This window comes from Cornus florida, unplaced genomic scaffold (assembly GCF_030987335.1).
Source record: "Cornus florida cultivar Cherokee Brave unplaced genomic scaffold, ASM3098733v1 CherokeeBrave_3.0.0_Hap2_Chr01, whole genome shotgun sequence".
Lineage (NCBI taxonomy): Eukaryota > Viridiplantae > Streptophyta > Magnoliopsida > Cornales > Cornaceae > Cornus > Cornus florida.
The window spans coordinates 109,273,152-109,293,051 of NW_026775571.1; the positions used below are offsets into that span (position 1 = coordinate 109,273,152).

General features: G+C 38.4%; 2 protein-coding genes across 2 annotated transcripts; both read left to right on the forward strand.

Annotated features, from left to right (window-relative positions):
• The first annotated feature begins 562 nt into the window (after positions 1 to 562).
• On the forward strand, positions 563 to 4,238 carry LOC132313369 (tubulin beta chain-like). The gene is made up of 3 exons (XM_059812104.1): positions 563 to 1,282; positions 2,697 to 2,966; positions 3,398 to 4,238. The coding sequence occupies exons 1-3, from the start codon at positions 889 to 891 to the stop codon at positions 4,066 to 4,068; spliced, it is 1,335 nt and encodes a 444-aa protein (XP_059668087.1). The 5' UTR covers positions 563 to 888; the 3' UTR covers positions 4,069 to 4,238.
• Positions 4,239 to 8,877: 4,639 nt separating this feature from the next.
• LOC132280343 (uncharacterized) lies at positions 8,878 to 10,836 on the forward strand. Its single transcript, XM_059782433.1, has 3 exons — positions 8,878 to 8,949; positions 8,992 to 9,872; positions 10,005 to 10,836. Exons 1-3 carry the CDS (start codon positions 8,878 to 8,880, stop codon positions 10,834 to 10,836), a joined length of 1,785 nt encoding a protein of 594 aa, XP_059638416.1.
• The last annotated feature ends 9,064 nt before the right edge of the window (positions 10,837 to 19,900 follow it).

Genomic DNA, 19,900 nt, shown 5'->3' on the forward strand with positions numbered 1-19,900 from the left:
ATGGTAAAGAAATTGTTAGCAATGTTCATAATTTTTTAAACACGTCTATATATATATATTTGGGGATATTTTCTTCTAAAATCTCAACGCGTATAATTACTTTAACAACTAAGACCAGTTATTCTGTCATAGCTTAACCAAATAGTATAATTTAATAATTATTGAAATCAATAGGTGTAATTGACAAATTTCTTTCTTTCATTTTTTTTTTTGGTAATAATTTTTTGTTTTAACTGAATTTTTTTATGGTGTCTGTTTACCTTTTTTTACAGTTACAAACTTACAAGTTTGGGCTAATCCAATCCATCAAACCTGATAACTGTGTTATGTGGTGAAAGCCTGATATATAGTTTAGGCTCTTATCAGGCCTTGAGGCCTTGAAAATAAACAAATTACCTATTGGGTTATCAGAAGGTTAAACAGGGCCTATCCCAATGGCCAATGTAGCCGACCTGATATGTATTGTCTGGTCTGGGCTCTTCAAATGCCCAATAACATCCTCTTTCTTAATTTTTTTACGAGATAAAATTATTATTTTTCTTAATCACACTGTATTTGGAGAGACTTGAATTCTCCACTCAAAGAAAAAAAACTAGCCATATGGACAGGACACCAGATCCGAGTAGGGAGTGAAGATCCTCTGCAGTACACTACTTGCGCTGTACTACTGCATAGGTGGCAATCAACAAACAATACCTGTAACAATTGAAATTAAACCCCACTATAAAACACCACCCCACCATTTTCTTCCCCCAATTCCCTCCATTCCCGGTCCTCCGTTCATCGTCAACGACCCTTTGTCTCTATCTCTAAACCTCTCAGATCTCTCTCCATTTCCTCCAACCAAAAAACGCCTCAAACTTTCCATCAAAACATTTTCTCGAGAAAATGAGAGAAATCCTCCACATCCAGGGAGGCCAATGCGGCAACCAGATCGGAGCTAAGTTCTGGGAAGTGATCTGCGACGAGCACGGCATAGATTACACCGGCAAGTACAACGGCGACTCTGAGCTTCAGCTCGAGCGCATCAATGTCTACTACAATGAAGCCAGTGGAGGCCGATATGTCCCACGCGCCGTCCTCATGGATCTCGAGCCGGGCACCATGGACTCCCTCCGATCTGGACCCTTCGGTCAGATCTTTCGCCCCGATAACTTCGTTTTCGGACAGTCCGGTGCGGGAAACAATTGGGCCAAAGGGCATTACACTGAAGGAGCTGAGCTGATCGATGCTGTTCTTGATGTTGTCAGGAAGGAGGCTGAGAATTGTGATTGCTTACAAGGTAATATAGAAACTTGTTCTTGTACATTTTCATTAATCATGTATGTGTTTGAATAGTTAAAATGTTTTTCCTTTAGTTTCCTATGTTTTAATATTTAAATTAGTGTTTGCTTTATGTGGGCATAGTTGTTCTTTTGTGTTTTTCTTATTGTAGATTTTATTTGGGATTAATGTAATTTGATTTATGTTTTTGGTATTGGATTGATTAGATATGGAATTATAGAGAAATATGGGTTTGTATTATATGTGGGTTTTGTTGCTTTGATTATATGTGTGTTCCTTTTTGGTTGTCGAATTGTTGGTTTTGTCTATATGATTGGGTTTGTTGGATTTGAACTTACATTACTTTGAAAGTTTTTTGAAAGTTTAGGGTTTGTTTTCTTTGTTGCTTACCTTGTATTTGTTAGAGAATTAGAAAATTTACTGACAACATTGTGATTGCTTGTGGCCTGTGTAAATTGCTTGCTTCTATTGTGGTTTTCTTTATTTTCATAGGTTTTGTTGTTGGGCTTTGATAATGGTTTAATGATCAAGTGATAATTTCATGGTGCTAGATGGAAATTAAGGTTTCGATTGGTTCTTGTATAATGTTATAGTTGGTATTGATCTGGCCTGCATTGTGATAATGTTCCACTTCAAATCGTTGTTGAGATAATTGTTTCCTTGTGGTTTGTCTTCAATTTACTTTGGAAATCAATGTCATTTTCTTCTTCTTTCTTCTGAATTATGTATGTCAATGATTCAAAGCTTAGTTGCTGATTCGTAGTCACAGCTTTGAATGAACAGTTCTCTCTCATAAGATAGCTTGTCATTTTCGTACACAGATTCATATTTTTTAAATTTTATTCTTCTGTTTTCTCGTGATCTGAATATATTTTTGTTTATGGCATTTGATTTATCTTTCCTGTTAATCTATCATTCAGTGGCACGATATCCATATGCCTTTTCTTTGAAGACGTTATTCAACATAGAGAAGACCTAAGTGGCAATCCTGCAGATTTCTAGAGCATGTGCAGTAACCCTTAAAACTTGTGATTTGCTTTGAGAAACAGTGACACCTTTATATAATTGTATGTCATAAATTTGTAGACTATATATTATACATGTCATGACTCGATCAGTTGATTGCTTTCTGCAGATCTGTTGTAAGTAGGAAAGTAGAACAATTTAGAGTATGTTGGAGATCCATATTAGTTCTTTGGTTTTACTGTTGATTAGAGGATTTCAGTCTGCCTGACATGAGCAACATTGTACTTTTGAGCTTGTCCCTTCTTCTTCTTCTTTTTTTAACAATATAAAGTATATTTTTTATAAACATGAAATTTCAGGTAATGCTGCAGTTTTGTATTCATCCATCAGTCACAATATAGTAATGCCTCTTTCTTTTTAATGCACTGAATTTATTTTATTGACAGGATTCCAAGTTTGTCATTCTTTGGGTGGGGGAACTGGTTCTGGAATGGGAACCCTTCTCATTTCCAAGATCAGGGAGGAGTATCCAGATCGCATGATGTTGACTTTTTCAGTGTTTCCTTCTCCCAAAGTATCTGACACAGTTGTTGAACCGTATAATGCTACCCTTTCTGTTCATCAACTTGTTGAGAATGCTGATGAATGTATGGTTTTGGACAATGAGGCTCTGTATGACATCTGCTTCCGTACTCTGAAGCTTGCAACCCCCACTTGTAAGTTCAAATTTGTTGCTCTATATGCTGAACAATTGTTGATCTATTAGAAAGAATTTTGGTTATTCTACTCATATTAATTAGAAACAAGGGAGGAAACATACAATTATCCGATTATCTTTTTTGGAAATTGATAGGTATTCTTTGCCCATATTGAAAGACATTTGATTCCCACAATGTGCCAACTGAAATTTTAGTTTTGTTATTTGACTTCAGAAGGAATTGCTCATTTATCTCTCTTTATTTTACTTTTTACATCTACAAGCAAAGAAAACATCAAAATTTTGAATGGACATTTAATAAAAATAACATAAGCTTTCCAGTCCTTTTAGATGATGTGGAAGATCTTAACTTAAATGATTTGGATATTTGGCGGAATATACATACACTCATTCTTACGCCAAATTTTACCATGCCCTGACGTATTGCAGTTGGTGATCTGAACCACCTGATCTCTGCTACCATGAGCGGTGTCACATGCTGTCTTCGGTTCCCTGGACAGCTGAACTCTGACCTTCGCAAGCTTGCGGTTAACCTTATTCCATTTCCACGACTTCACTTCTTCATGGTTGGGTTTGCTCCTTTAACCTCCAGAGGTTCCCAGCAGTACCGGAATCTCACTGTCCCCGAACTGACCCAACAAATGTGGGATTCTAAGAACATGATGTGTGCTGCTGACCCACGTCATGGTCGCTACTTAACTGCTTCAGCCATGTTTCGTGGTAAGATGAGCACAAAAGAGGTAGATGAACAGATGATAAATGTCCAGAACAAGAACTCCTCCTACTTTGTTGAGTGGATACCCAACAATGTTAAGTCTAGTGTGTGTGACATCCCGCCAAAGGGTCTGAAGATGGCATCTACTTTCATGGGTAATTCAACTTCAATTCAGGAGATGTTTAGGAGGGTAAGTGAGCAATTCACAGCAATGTTCAGGCGAAAGGCTTTCTTGCACTGGTACACCGGTGAGGGAATGGATGAAATGGAGTTTACCGAGGCTGAGAGTAACATGAACGATCTTGTGGCTGAGTACCAGCAATACCAGGATGCCACTGCTGATGATGATGAGTATGAGGAGGAAGAAGAGGAAATTGCTGAATAAAGTGTTTTTGTAATTTCAGTTTGTTTGGAGCTGCTATTCTGTTAAGTTTTGTATTCTGTTGGCTCTTTGGCGGAGAGTAATTTTGTTTCTATCACTAAATAGATTGATATAGTTGATGTGAATGGTTTGTGGGTCTTCTTGTATTGTGAATCAAATTTTTTTTATCTGAAGCTTAATGCTGTTTGGAAGGATAGAATTCTGCTTGCTCGGTTTTTCACTGCTTCATTGAGAGGATCTCTTTTTTTCCCAAGAGAAATACGCGATAGACTCTACTCTATCAACCCAGGGCGGGAAAATTTCCGGTACTTTCTAGAACTGAACCCATCGCTCATCAAATTCCGGTACTTTCTAGAACTGAACCCACCATTCATCAAATATCAGTACAATTAATTAATTCTGGCACAAGGGATTGCATAGCAGCCATTTGGGTGAAGATTAGTACAATTCATTATTCTCTTGAGGAGTGTCGGATGTTATCCCAAACTTCATTGGAATTTTAGCCACAATATTTATTAGGGTTCGATCCTTGCTCTAAGAAATACAGACTACTTAAATTAACAAATTTTGTAACGCATTGATTCTATATTTCCAATTTGGATTGTTTTCGTTTTTTAAAATAGATGCCTGTATAATAATCGATGATCTCATTTCCATCTTTTAAAAACCCTAAAACAATTAATCACAAGTAATTACTTGAAGGAGTAACTGAAACTAGATCACTTATTTTTATATGTTTCCGAATATATACATTATATAATAGTCGAGTGAATCAGATGAGAAAAGAAAAAAATAACACTCAATCAAAATTTCTATTGTAGATAACACTTGTAAATAAAACTCAATTAAACAAATTTTAACAATTTTTTGATTCTAAGTTTTAGAAAACTGAACTAAGCAGGTCTTACAAAACCCTAACCTGGAGCATAAAGATGGCTGAAACTTTAACTTTAACCTCGAACATAAAGACAACTGAAGTTTCGTAGTAGAAGGCAAGCACGGTAAGAGACACACCTACCACCTTTGTCTTGGGGTGCTTTGGTCTTAAATCTCAACATTAAAAAAAAAAAAAAAAAAAAAAAAAAAAAAAAAAAAAAACAAACTTCTCTTAAATGACAGTTTTAAGTGCACTTTTAAATGCTAATTATTTGGAGTAACTGAAACTAAATAACTTATTTGTAAATGTTTCCAAATATATACACTATATAATAGTCCAGTGAATCTGATGAGAAAAGAAAAAAAATAACACTCAATCAAAATTTCCATTGTAAATAACACTTGTAAATAACACTCAATTAAATAAAATTTTAATAAATTTTTTTATTTTAAGCTCTAGAAAACTGAACCAAGCAACATAACCCTAATCTGGAGTATAAAGACGATTGAAACCTTAATCTGGAACATAAAGACGGCTGAAGTTTCGTAGCAGACAAGCAATGTAACAGACACACTTACAACTTTTATCTTGGGGTACTTCGATCTTAAATCTCAGCACTATCAAAAAAAAAAGACAAATTACTGTTGACACTTCTAAAATGTCAATTTTAAGTGCACTTTTAAATGCTAATTACTTGAAGGAGTAGCTGAAACTAAATCACTTATTTGTATATGTTTCCAAAAGTATACACTATATAATAGTCAATCAGATGAAAAAAGTAAAAAATAACACTCAATCAAAAATTCTATTGTAGATAACACTTTTAAATAACACTCAATCAAACAAAATTTTAATAATTTTTTTAATTTAAATTCTAAAAAACTGAACCAAACAGCTCTAAGAAAACCCTAACCTGTAGTATAAAGAAGGCTAAAACCTTAACCTGAAGCATAAAGATAGTTAAAATTTGGTTGAAGGCAAGCTCGGTAACAGACACATCTACAACTTTGGTTTTGGAATACTTTGGTCTTAAATCTCAGCACTATCAAAAACAAATTACAGTTAACACTTCTGAAATGTCATTTTAAGTGCACTTTTAAATGCTAATTACTTGAAGGAGTAACTGAAACTAAATTATTTGTATATGTTTCTAAATATATACACTATATAATAGTCCAGTGAATCAGACGAGAAAAGTAAACAATTCCTTTATTTTAAGTTATAGAAAACTGAACCAAACAAGTCTCACAAAATCCTAATTTAGAGTATAAAAATGGCTGAAACCTTAACCTGGAACATAAAGTTTCGTAAATGATAAGCACAGTAACAGACATACCTACAACCTTTATCTTAGGATGCTTTGATATTAAATCTTAGCACTAAAAAAAAAAAAAAAAAAAAAAAAAAAAAATTTATTTCTTGATTTCTAACACATACAAATTGACCAATTTACGCTCATTTTTTTAATACAAAATATTTATAAATTTAAATGACAAAAATGCCCCTATTTAATATTGTGACCCACACATGCCAAATCACTCTCTTTTTCTCTCTATCTATTTACACAAATTCAACTGCTCCCTTGCCAGCAGAAAAAACTGTACTTGCCTATAGCTAAATTAGAAAACTTATTTTATTTGGATTAGCCATTAATAACTATTGAGCTCAAATGACTTTAATGGGTAAATTTATAAAATAAAAAAAAAATAATTTCCTTTTAAACAACCCTGATTTGACCCGACTATCTCCTTCTACAACTGATTAATCTTGAATTTCCTTATTTATCGCAATTTGTACGGAAGATATTTATCAATGAACAAGTGTCAATTTGTTACCGTTTTGTCCTATTCTTATAGGGTATGGATTACCTAGCCCAAGGTTGGGTGTACAACCATCAGTAATCTTGGATTGGGCTTTGACATGATTAAGTGTTTTGGGCCTGTCCAGACCTCGATTCACTAGACTATTATATAGTGTATATATTTATCAATTGCCTTATTTTTTACGTAGTATTTATTTTGTAATATTGATTTTGCATATTGGTATAAATCTTACATGACCTTATATAGTAACATATAAGCATGTATATTTACTCGTAGAAACCAAATCCAAGACCAACAAGTGGAAGGAGAGATGGAAAAATAAAAATAAAAAAAGGCATTTGGAGGTGAAATGAGTTGAGGATTTTTTTTTTTGGGGTCCTTCATTGGAAAAACACACATATACAAGCATTCACTTTATCCTCCTTTAAGGATTTAAACCTTCACCATCCACTTTGGAAGGTATGTATATGTCTTTAACCTGCTGGGACTAATCTCTATCTAGCCCTAGTTCAACCAAAATTCAGCCCAAAAATTTTGAAAAATAATTTATTAATAGTTTCATTTTGAAAATATGGATTGGGCTGGGTTGGGTTTAAATTTGAGGGAGCTGAGTGACTCAATTTTTTGTACTAACTTGATTTGTAATTCTGAAAACAATTTTATGAAAACAAACATTTTATAACTAAGTTTTCATAAAACTGAATCAAATAAAAAAGAATTTGTACAATTTTCAGTTTTCTAAAATTAAAAAACTCTTCTCAAAGTCAGCAGCATAAAAAAATAAAATAAATAAATACTGGTAGGCAATACTTTAGAGAACAAATCCAAAACAGAGATGTAAATACATACAAGAAATAAATGAACTAAAATCATTTTATCCAAACCGCCCCATTCTTATCAAATGAACTCCCAAACTCTGCAAGACAACAGCCCTAGTAATATATATCATTGAAATCACTACTCTTTATTTAAATATTAAAATTACACGTACTTTACAACTTAAGCTTATGTATTAAAGAGTAGTTAACATACTATTATTAGAGCGCAAGGCTTAATTTTTTTTTTAAAATAAGGAATTCTAAATAAAAGAATTCAAATCTGTACTTTTAACAAAAACAAATGGGAACTTGATAAAAAATTATAATAAAAAAATTTAAATCCTTTTAGATTTCTAACTTTCAAAAGGAAAGATACAATTTTCAGGACCCTAAACAATAGAATTTGGCTAAAAAAACATCAATAGCAAATCTGTTGTGTTGCGAGTTAAGCTACTTCTAATCGAAATAGAATCTTATTATGTCAAAATGGACTCGTCAAAACTATACCAAAAAAACCTTCAAAAAAAAGCCCATTTGGCATTTTGGCAGTCCAAATGGTTCATATAAAAATGCATGTCAAATAAAATAAAATTAAGAGAAGGTATAATAAAAGTGATGTAGAGAGCATGGAATTGTAAAGTACTATTTTATAAGAGTAGTGATGATTATAATTTAATTACTCGTGGATAGGGGAAGATCGTTAAAGTAACGCGCTATCTCATAAGATTGAGATAGGCTCTACAGACTAAGATAAGGACTACGACTAAGATAAGGGTTACAGATTACGATAAGAATTGCAGAATACGATAAGGATTAGGCCAACAGATTATGATAAGGATTAAGGATGACGTGGACGCTACGTAACATCCTGACCCAAGTCCTATAAATAGGGAGGGCTAATCGACGTTTGGAGGTAGATAAAAAAACCTAACTCAATATCTCGATTTCTCCAGAGAGATTATCATTCACACTGACTTGTTCGTCGGAGCCTACTCCACCGGTAACACACCGGTGTTTGTAGGATCACTTTTTCTTCTCTTTATTCAGGAAGTCAGATCAGATCCGGATTGCGCAGAATCCATCTTCAACAGTTGGCGCCGTCTGTGGGAACTTATTTTTGTTCTCTAAACAAAGCATGGTTCTATTGCGATCTGGTCTGGCTGCTGGCGAAGGCGAAGGGTTGTAGGCTTCTGATGCAGGGACTTCAACGAGGCAACCCCCCGTCGTCCCAAATGATCAGGAACGCGTCGCAGTGTTGGAACAACTGGTGAACCAGTTAGTCCAGCAAAATGCGATGATTCTGCAACGCTTAGCCTCCCCCAACGAGGAGAGAAACAGTGAAGTACCCAACGATGACTCTCGTAAGGTTAACAACGATGTTGAGCTTAGTCAAATAGGGGGTCAATAGAGGAGCCATCACCATCGGTCCCCTGAACAAAATACCACCAGGCTCCGTGGAGATACTTCTAGTTATGTTGGAGACAAGACTGAGGACGCCACTCAGTTCGATTTAGAGTTGCAGGATCTGAAAGCCAAGGTTGACGATGTCATGCAAGCGATGAAAGGGAAGGGCCACGCTGCAGTGAACGATATGGTACAAAAGACTAACCTAGCTTTTAGCCCAGCTGTTATGAGTTGTCCTCTGCCTAGCAAATTCAAGATGCCAACTCTTGAGAGCTTCGATGGGACGCGGGACCCTCTCGACCATTTAGAGACCTACAAAGCTCTTATGTATTTGCAAGCCGTACCGGACGAGATTATGTGCAGGGCTTTCCCTACCACACTCAAGGGTTGGGCTCGTCTCTGGTTCAATAAATTAAAGCCAGGCTCCATTGAAAACTTTGAAGAGTTGAGCAAACAATTCATTAGACACTTCATCGCTGGGCAGAAGCACAGGAGACCAGCAACACATTTACTTAATGTGAAGCAGCAGAAGGGAGAGTCCCTTCGTGATTACCTAAGTCGTTTTAACACTGAAATGCTGCAAGTTGAAGATGTGGACGACAAAGTTGCCCTCACAGCCTTTATGGGAGGACTTCAGACTTCTAAGTTCCTATTTTCCTTATCAAAGGAAGCCCCTACAAGCATGACAGAGTTGATGGTTAGAACGCGGAAGCACATGAACGTTGACGATGCTATGAATGCACGAAAAAACAAAGATGGTGAAGATAAGAGGTCGGATAAGAAGAGGCTAGCACCTAGCACTAGGGAGGAAAGGGAATTGAAGTACAAGAAATTCTCAAACAACCAGGCTGACAGATCGTTTCGCCGCCCAGCGAGCCCAGGCAGGTAAAATAACTATACCCCCCTAAATACATCTGTAGAGCAAGTCTTTCTGCAGATTCAAGATGACGCATCATTGAAATGGCCACCAAAGCTAAAAGCTGATCCAACAAAGAGGTCTCGAGATAAATACTGTAGGTTTCACCGGGACCATGGACATAACACAGAGGATTGTTTCGACCTCAAAAACCAGATTGAGAACCTTGTTCGTAAAGGTCATTTACGCAAATTCACAACTAGAAATGGAAAAGGAGGCTCCAACCCAGCCCGGGAGGGCCGAGATGATCGCCCTCCTCAACACCAACCAATGGGTGAGATCAAAGTTATATCGGGTGGCTTCGCTGGTGGTGGTGAGACGAGTTCAGCTCGGAAGGCTCATGCTAGGAGAATTCGGAGTTTTTCAGAGGTGAATGAAGTTGGAATGACAAGTCCTCCAACCAAATTACCTCGAGTTGAGGAGCCGGTCATAACCTTTCCTGAAGAAGATGACAAGGGAATTCACCAGCCCCATGATGACCCTCTGGTAGTTTCCATGGTCGTTGCTAATTTCACTGTTCGACGAATACTAATAGACAATGGTAGCTCGGCTGACATACTATTTCTTAGGGCGTACGAGAAATTAAAAATTGGCCGAGAGAAGCTCCGACCCATGAAGTCACCACTGGTGGGATTTTCAGGCGACAAAGTATATCCACTGGGGGCAGTTACCTTTCCAGTTACTACAGGAGCCAATCCAAAACAGGTCACTGTAATGGTGGACTTTGTAGTGGTGGACTGCCCATCATCATATAATATTATCCTGGGGAGAACGACATTGAATGCTATGAAAGCAATCACGTCCATTTACCATCTCCTGATGCGTTTCCCAACTGAATATGGTATGGGAGAGATAAGAGGGGACCAAACAATGGCTCGCGAATGTTATGTCGTCTCTCTCAAAAATAAAATCGCAAGAGGCATTTACGATTGAAGGGCTGGAAGGGAAAGATAGACCAGACTTTCATAGAGCGGAACCTACAGAGGAGCTAGAAGAGGTCATCCTTGGTGAGCCCAAGAAAAAAGTGAGTATAGTGTCTTTACTCCCCCCAGGTATCAAAGATGAACTTACTCAATTCCTCAGGAAGAATCAAGACGTATTTGCATGGGTACATGAAGACATGCCGGGTATAGACCCCACTGTCATGGAGCACCACCTAAATATAAATCCTAACTTCAAACCTGTCAGACAAAAGAGGAGGACTTTTGCTCCAGAAAGGAATCAGGCTATATCAGAAGAGGTGGAAAAGCTCTTAAAAGCCGACTTTATTCAAGAGGTGTACTACCCCGACTGGCTGGCAAATGTGGTCCTAGTGAAGAAGGCAAATGGAAAATGGAGGCTATGTGTGGATTTCACCGACCTTAACAAAGCTTGCCCGAAGGACAGCTTTCCTCTCCCAAGAATCGATATGCTCATTGAGGAAACGGCTGGACACGAACTATTAAGTTTCATGGATGTATATTCTGGATACAACCAGATATCTATGTACACCTCAGATAGAGAAAAAACGGCCTTCATCACTGATAGAGGTTTGTACTATTACAAAGTAATGTCGTTTGGGCTCAAGAACGCTGGTGCAACATACCAGAGGTTAGTGAATGCAATGTTTAAGCATCAAATTGGTAGAAACATGGAGGTATATGTTGATGACATGTTGGTGAAAAGCTTAAAAGCTGAAGACCATTTGACTGACCTGCAGGAGACCTTCGAGGTACTTAGGAGTCATAAGATGAAACGCAACCCCAACAAGTGTGCCTTTGGGGTTTCCTCAGGAAAGTTCTTGGGATATATGGTAAACAGAAGAGGAATTGAGGCCAATCCAGAGAAGATCTGAGCAGTCATTGACATGAGATCGCCAAGATCAACCAAGGATCTACAACGACTAACAGAGAAGATTGCTGCCTTGAGTAGGCTAATCTCTCGGTTAACTGACAAGTGTCTACCTTTCTTTCGTGTGCTAAGGAAGGCTTTTGAATGGACCCCAGAATGTGAGCAAGCATTCAAAGAACTAAAGCAATACCTTAGTTCTCCCCCACTACTGTCTCGAACCATACCGGGAGAGGAACTATACATATACCTTGCAGTCTCCACGACAGCTGTCAGTTCAGCTCTGATACGAGAAAAAGAAGGGGTCCAAAGGCCAGTATACTTCGTAAGCAAAGCACTTAGGGGTGCGGAGGAAAGATATCCAAGGATGGAACAGTTGGCCTTTGCTTTAATTGTGTCCGCCTGGAAACTGAGACCATACTTTCAAGCGCATACGATAGTGGTCCTAACAGATCAACCCCTTCGACAGGTCCTACATAAGCCAGAAAGCTCTGGTCGATTGATGAAGTGGTCAGTAGAGTTAGGGGAGTTTGACATTCAGTATAAGCCAAGAACAGCAGTAAAGGCTCAGGTGTTGGCTGATTTCTTAGCTGAGTTTACCCTTCCAGAAGAGGAGAAACAACCCCAATTTTTGACAGAACCAAGTTTAAGTGAGCAGATGGGCCCAGAAGTAGTTTGGGACTTATTCGTGGATGGGTCATCTACTGCTCAGGCTAGCGGAGCCGGGCTTGTTCTTGTCTCCCCAGATGGAAAAAATATACAGTACGCACTTCGGTTTAGTTTCAAAGCAACCAACAACGAAGCAGAGTACGAAGCCTTGATAGCAGGATTAAAAGTGGCAAATGCCCTAGGGGTTGAGCAATTAAAGGTGTACACCGACTCCCAGCTGGTCGCTGGACAAGTTCAAGCGGAATATGAGGCACGAGACGAGAAGATGAAGAGTTATCTACAAAAGGTGAAGGAATTAAAGAATCACTTCCAAAGATTCTCAATTCATCAAATACCACGAGAAGAGAATGGGAAAGCAGACGCTTTAGCCCGGCTAGCTACTGCATTAGAACTTGAGATCAATAAGAATATACCACTGGAATATTTGGATGAACCATTTATATCTCAGGAGAGACAAATTGAAGTGCAATAAGCGATATTGAGTGTGGAATGGGCAGATCCTATCATCAGATATATCAAGGATGGGGTGCTACCAACAGACCGAGTAGAAGCTCGAAAGGTCAAGATGCGGGCAGCTAGGTATACGCTTATCAAAGGGGTGCTCTACAAGAGAAGCTTCTCCATGCCGTATTTACGATGCGTTTCTAGCGAGGAAGCTGACTACATTTTGAGGGAGATCCACCTAGGAGTTTGTGGAAACCATGCTGGGGGTAGGTCACTTGCAAACAAGGCCATCCGACAAGGATACTATTGGCCCACCATGCAGAAAGATGCACTTGACTTCGTTAAAAAGTGCGACAAGTGCCAACGATTTGCCAACATCCCGAGACAACCGTCAGAGGAGATGACTCCCATGTCAGGACCATGGCCATTTGCTCAATGGGGAATGGACTTGATTGGCCCTCTCGTCAAAGGCAAAGGGCAGACTAAGTATGCCATTGTTATGGTTGATTACTTCACTAAATGGGTAGAAGCTAAGCCTCTGGCCAAGATCACAGAGAATAATATAAGGAAGTTCGTATGGAAATCAATAGTTTGCAGATTTGGGATTCCTAGAGTGATTGTCACAGAAAATGCAAAACAGTTCGATAACTCTGACTTCAAAAATTTTGTTCCGAGTTCGGGATTCAAATTCATTTCTCATCGCCAGGACATCCCTAGGCGAATGGACAGGCCGAAGTCACTAACAGAACAATCCTTCAGATGATCAAGACTCGACTTGATGCTGCAAAGGGACTGTGGCCTAAGCAGCTGCCGAGTGTACTGTGGGCTTACGGTACTACTGCAAGGACTCCCACAGGGGAAACCCCTTTTCTTTTAGCGTTTGGAAGTGAGGCAGTAGTACCCGTAGAGATTGGCCTAACAAGCTTTAGGACGGAGCACTACGAGCCCAAGCAGAACGAAAGGGAGTTGGAAGTAAGCTTGGACCTAATCGAAGAAAGGAGATACCTAGCCCAGATTAGGATGGCTACCTATCAACAGAAGGTTTCCAAGTATTACAATGCTCGGGTCAAGCCTAGGAGGTTCTTAGTAGGAGATTTAGTACTCCGCAAAGTTACTCAGGCAATTAAGGATTCAACCATAGGGAAACTAGGTCCCAAATGGGAAGGGCCTTACAAAGTTACGCGATGTCAGCGACCAGGAACATACTGGTTGGAGGACTTAAAGGGAAAGCCACTGCCTCATCCATGGAATGTTGAGCATCTAAAGAAATATTATCAGTAAACAATTTCAGTTTAGTCTCAATTTATTATTTATTTTTGCTAATACTTCTAGTTACAATAATTACTTCATTCTCTACGAATGAATGTCTTCAATAGCCTTGTTATCAACTTTGGCTTTAATAAAGTATTCCCTACTTGGATCAGTTGTTTCAAATAATTCATTATCATTTTGATATGTTAAGATATTCATGTTAAATGGGTGAGCTGGGTGAAACTCATAATAATCTACTTCCCTTGTTAAAGGGTGAGCTGGGAGAAGCTCATAACAATCTACTTCCCTTGTTAAAGGGTGAGCTGGGTGAAGCTCATAGCAATCTACTTCCCTTGTTAAAGGGTGAGCTGGGTGAACCTTATAGTAATCTACTTCCCTTGTTAAAGGGTGAGCTGAGTGAAGCTCATAGTAATCTACTTCCCTTGTTAAAGGGGGAGCTGAGTGAAGCTCGTATACATCTACTTACCTCATTACATAGACGAGCTGAGTAAAACTCGTCTTAATTTACTTTCCTTATCAAAGGGATGAGCCGACCAAAGATGTCAATAAAATAACATAATGCGGCAATCGCAATGACAAAAAATAACTGTCCTTCCTACTTATCAACCCTACAAATATAAATGGAAACTGATTGTAAAGAAAGAGAAGTTTCAAGCACAAAGAGAAACATGGGAGCAAATAAATGAATGGCTACACATCTATCCTATTCGGAATCACTCGTTTCATCTAGTTGAATGACAGAGAAGTCTTGGTCTGCAAATTCAAAAGCAGCACGATTCCGAAAATCTTCGAAGCCGTCAAAGTAGGCCTTCGACATAATCTCCTTGAAGGTGGGTGAGGCTTTAAACTCACCCACTGCATTGGCTCTTTCCACCATTAGTTTCTGGGACATCTCCTTGTTGAGTTTTTGCACATAAGATGCATGACAAGCTTGTTCTGTTTCTAACTCAGCATGCATTGCTTGTAGAGCGACCTCATGTTTATCACGTTCCACTTGTAAATCGGCTTGGTGTTGGGAGCGAGTAGAAGCCAACATATTGGTGTAATGCTCTCCTCCTTTTACAGCTAGACACGACAAGTAATACGCGTGTGTATTCACCTGTACGCACGTGGGAATAAAAAGTTACAATGAAGAGGAAAAGAAAAGCTAAATAAAAATAGAGGATGGTGCGAGAGTTAACCCGTGCGAGATCATGCATGAGTCGGTCTACAATCTCAGTTGGAGGGCGTGAATTCAGATACATCATATCCTCCTTCGACAAAGACTCGCTTATCTTCTTAAAAGCAAGTTGAGCATTGCCTAGAACAGATGCTGCTGAAGAGTAAGGATCTGAGGGGAGTACCGCTGCTTCAGTAAGGAGTGGCATAGTCCCATCCACAAGCTGATGAGGGAATTACGAGTCGGATTCGTGTGGAGAAACAACTGAAACAGGTAAGACCCTTTGTGCTGTAATAGTAGGCTTCTTTTTTTTCCTCTTGGCGGGGAAAGTAGGTGGGAAGTCACTTGAGCCTTCTTTGAACTGAGCTAGAAGCCTCTTATTAAGTTTTCGGGATATAGTTACAGAGGACTTGCCAACTGGCTGAGGACCAATCCCATGGGTAAACAAAGTCTGAGGTGTCACGAGTGAAAACCAGTCCCTCACTGGGTAGTTAAAGGCTTCCTTTATTCGCTGGGGATCATCAGATGAAACGGCAATCTCTTTAACGCCTGAAAGAACAACAACTTTGTTAATAACTCAAACAAAATTTACTTTGAGTTTTAAAACATAAGAGGGTATCATTATGGACAACTCACCGGTGGAATTCTGATTACACCACGCACGAGGAATGGAAGTCCCTATTCGTAAGAAAACACTTTCTTCAAGAAAGAACTCCCAGTCATCACCAGAAACGAAAAAGAAACTGTTTTTCCATGGTTTGTGCTTAAGGGGAATTCTAGAGATAAGAATTCTGTCCCGTGGGGAGAAGTACAGCTAGTCACCCCTTTTGGGAATGTAGCAATGAAGAAACTCTTGGATAGTGAGCGAGGTTTACAACAAGCTCGCCACAGAACTAAACAACCCATCATTGTTTTTCAGGCATTCGGGGAGAGTTAAGTCGGAGCAAGATTAAGGTGACGCAACAGTTCCCTAATAAAAAGAGGGATTGAAAAACGCAATCCGGCAATGAAAGCAGACTCATAGAAACAAATCTCAGTTGGGTAAAAGGAGGACGCTCTATCATCAAGTGAAGGAAGTCTGAGAGCAACACTATCTGGAATTGAATAAGTTTGCCTGATCCGATCCAGATCCTGTGAGGTAAGGGAGCCTGCTATATCCTGTACCAGATGTGTCTCTGACGAAGCCGAATCAGACTGGCGGTGTTCCTCATCTGACATAGTGTTAGATTCTGGGTAAAACATGCTGGCAGTAATACACGCTACTATATGCAAGAGCCTAGCTTCACAGTGACCTATAAAATTTTTTAACTTTGGTCTTGGTATACTGAGTTGGAGGAAAAAGTAACAACGAATTAAATAGAAGCAGGAAGAAAACGAGGGCATGGAACTTACCACATCACTACGACTGGCACTACCTGGCTTTCTGGATGATGGAAGTAATTTGAATGAATTTTACTCGAACCATCTCGGTTTATAGCAGAAGAACGTAAACAGATAAGGAAAGTATTTCTGGTGGAATTCTAATAGAAATCTGTTTCGTGAGGGACAAGCAGCTCTCAGCGGGCTATTTTGCGGGCTATTTTACTTTTACAAGGTAGAATAGGATTCGGAGTTCGAATAGGACAAGCACACTGGTAGCCCTGCATGAGTTACCTATGTGCCAAAAGGTAGGCTGCCATCATGGCAGCCTGCCATATATACAAACTGTCAATGTGGCACTACGGTCCTGCCAATGAGGCACTACGACAAATATTTCAAAGGCAACTACGGTCCTACAAAAAAAAAAAAGGAAAACAATCTAAGTCAAGTTAATGGATAAGGCTCTACTATTTCACAATCAAACCAACTTAGAAATACAGGGTGAACGGTTCTATAATTCCAGCTATTTGTTATTATGTCATATTTGGGAATTAACGTTCCGGTGGTTTGACAAGCAATCCTCCGAAACGGGGGGCAACTGATGATTATAATTTAATTACCCGTGGATAGGGGAAGATCGTTAAAGTAACGCGCTATCTCATAAGATTGAGATAGGCTCTACAGACTAAGATAAGGACTACGACTAAGATAAGGGTTACAGATTACGATAAGAATTGCAGAATACGATAAGGATTAGGCCAACAGATTATGATAAGGATTAAGGACGACGTGGACGCTACGTAACATCCTGACCCAAATCCTATAAATAGGGAGGGCTAATCGACGTTCGGAGGTAGGCAAAAAACCCTAACTCAATATCTCGATTTCTCCAGAGAGATTATCATTCACACCGACTTGTTCGTCGGAGCCTACTCCACCGGTAACACACCGGTGTTTGTAGGATCACTTTTTCTTCTCTTTATTCAGGAAGTCAGATCAGATCCGGGTTGCCCAGAATCCATCTTCAACAAGTAGTGATAGGAACCGAATGGTTATCCCGAATTCTCATCGAATCTCACATGACAAAAGTCACGTCAAGTTCATTAAACATTATCAAATCGAACTTTGTTCAATCAAAGATTTCGACGGCTTCTCTTTACGGAATGAGTTTTCATTCACATTCTAAATCTGAACTTTGTTCAATCACAGATTTCGAAACAAAAAAGGAAAAATAAAGAGCACTGCAATTGACCAGAAAACACAAATATCAAATCTGCAAATAAAAACTTCAATAGAAACTTATATATACACGCATATAGATTTAGGTAACATAAATGTGACCACAAACCCATTACAAGTCATGTCATCTATTTGTTTATTTATTGTTTAGATCTACCAATTTTATTCACATAAATTCTGATTTGGGTATGTATGTTCATCACATGACATTGAGCGCAATTGAAAGTTGATTCGATACAATTTTCAAAATTTTCTCACATATAATCTGACTTTATTTTGGAGAAAAAGAAAAAGAAAAAAACGGAACTTTGATTCCCAAAGGGTAGAACTGAAGAACACACTCTCACGATCTCTCTCTCTTTTTATTTTTATTTTTATTCTGTTATATGTTTTTGGTTTTCTGTTGAATCGCAGTCTCTTGTAATGAAAGCCCCAAACTGTCTTTCTTAGTAATGGTTCTCGTTGAGTGTTGGAATACGTACAGCTTTGTGATGTTGAAGAGAAAACTTACGCAAGCCACGTGAGGTGAGAGAAGACGTTGAAATACTTACATATCAACGACAGGGGGTCATTTGTTACATAAATTGAAACCTCACGAAGGTTGGTGAAATTATGAAATATAGAGGGGGTGTAAGTGAAATATTGTCAAATCTCAGGGGTGTAAGTGAAATTTATTTATTTTTGTATCGTAATTGGGTGATGAAGATCAGATGTGCAGTGGATCCAAGTTGTCTCCAAATATACGAGTATTTACTTCAGACTTCAGAGAGAGAATTCTATACACTGGGGAGAAAAGCTCGGGCCCAAATAAAACATCCACCGACGAAGGTAAATATATTAAGGATTACCGTATATATATATATAGAGAGAGATTAGGGTTTTGATGGAGTAAGGAATAAATATGAAGCGACCGAAGAGGAAAATCTAATGGCAGACTCCACTTCCGATGAGATCCTCGGACCGCGACGCCCACTTCCTCCCCATTGACCTAGGGGAAGGCTTGCTCCCGATGAGTCTCATGTGCGACTCTTGTGGCAACCGCATGCCCAAATGGTCTATGATTTCCTTCATACTAGATGATGCAGTCTTAGTACGTTCGTTATAGACTAGATTCATTAGATCATTTTATTATCGTCCCCCTTTCTCTCTCTCTCTATGTATATTAATTAATTAATTTGGTTTTGGATATAACAGGCACGGAAACAGGCAGAGAAACGGAAACGTTTAGGTTTAACTTGGATCAAGATGCTCCATGATTGCACAAATCCAAATTGCTTAGCTGAGATCACGATAAAGCGTAAGGGTATGGAAATCGTTATTGAGTCTGGTGCAACTCCGTATTTCCGGCCAGAGGATGAGGTATAAACACCATGTCCATTTGCACACACACATAAATATATATTTATATATATTTGTATCAGCCATTAAACTTTCTATACCAAGGAATTATGTTGTTTTTACCTTTTGGTACTATTCATAGTGTAGTAGTTCTGTTCTATGTCTAACGTTGTTTCTTGTTTTGCATCATTCAACACCCAAATTTTATATAAAGGTTTTTTACACTTTTTTAAAGCTCCTGTTTGTTTATAATTTCAATAATTTTTTTATAATTTCAATAATTTTTTTATTTATTATTTTGATGTAGAAATCTATCCAGGTATGTATCACTCGATTTATTTAACACTGGCAAAGTTTTCTTTATCTTGTTGTGTATATAGTTTTTTGTGGAACTATTTTTTCCAAGATATCTAACATTGTGTTACTGCCGTCATGAATATTATTAATCGATTTTTGAATTCTATTTTATTTTTGAAAATTCAATTTGAAATATCGTGTTTTTCTTGTATGTGAACCTCTTCGATGTTAGGGTCTCTTAAGTTGATAAAAACATTAAATTTAATGGGCAGGTATTGTGAGATTCGTCGTCGAACACATCGACTCAATGATTCTTGTCTCTTGAACCTTTGTTTTTATAACATTATTTATCCAGTTGTATACAAAATGGAAGTTGGAAGGTCATCTGAGCTG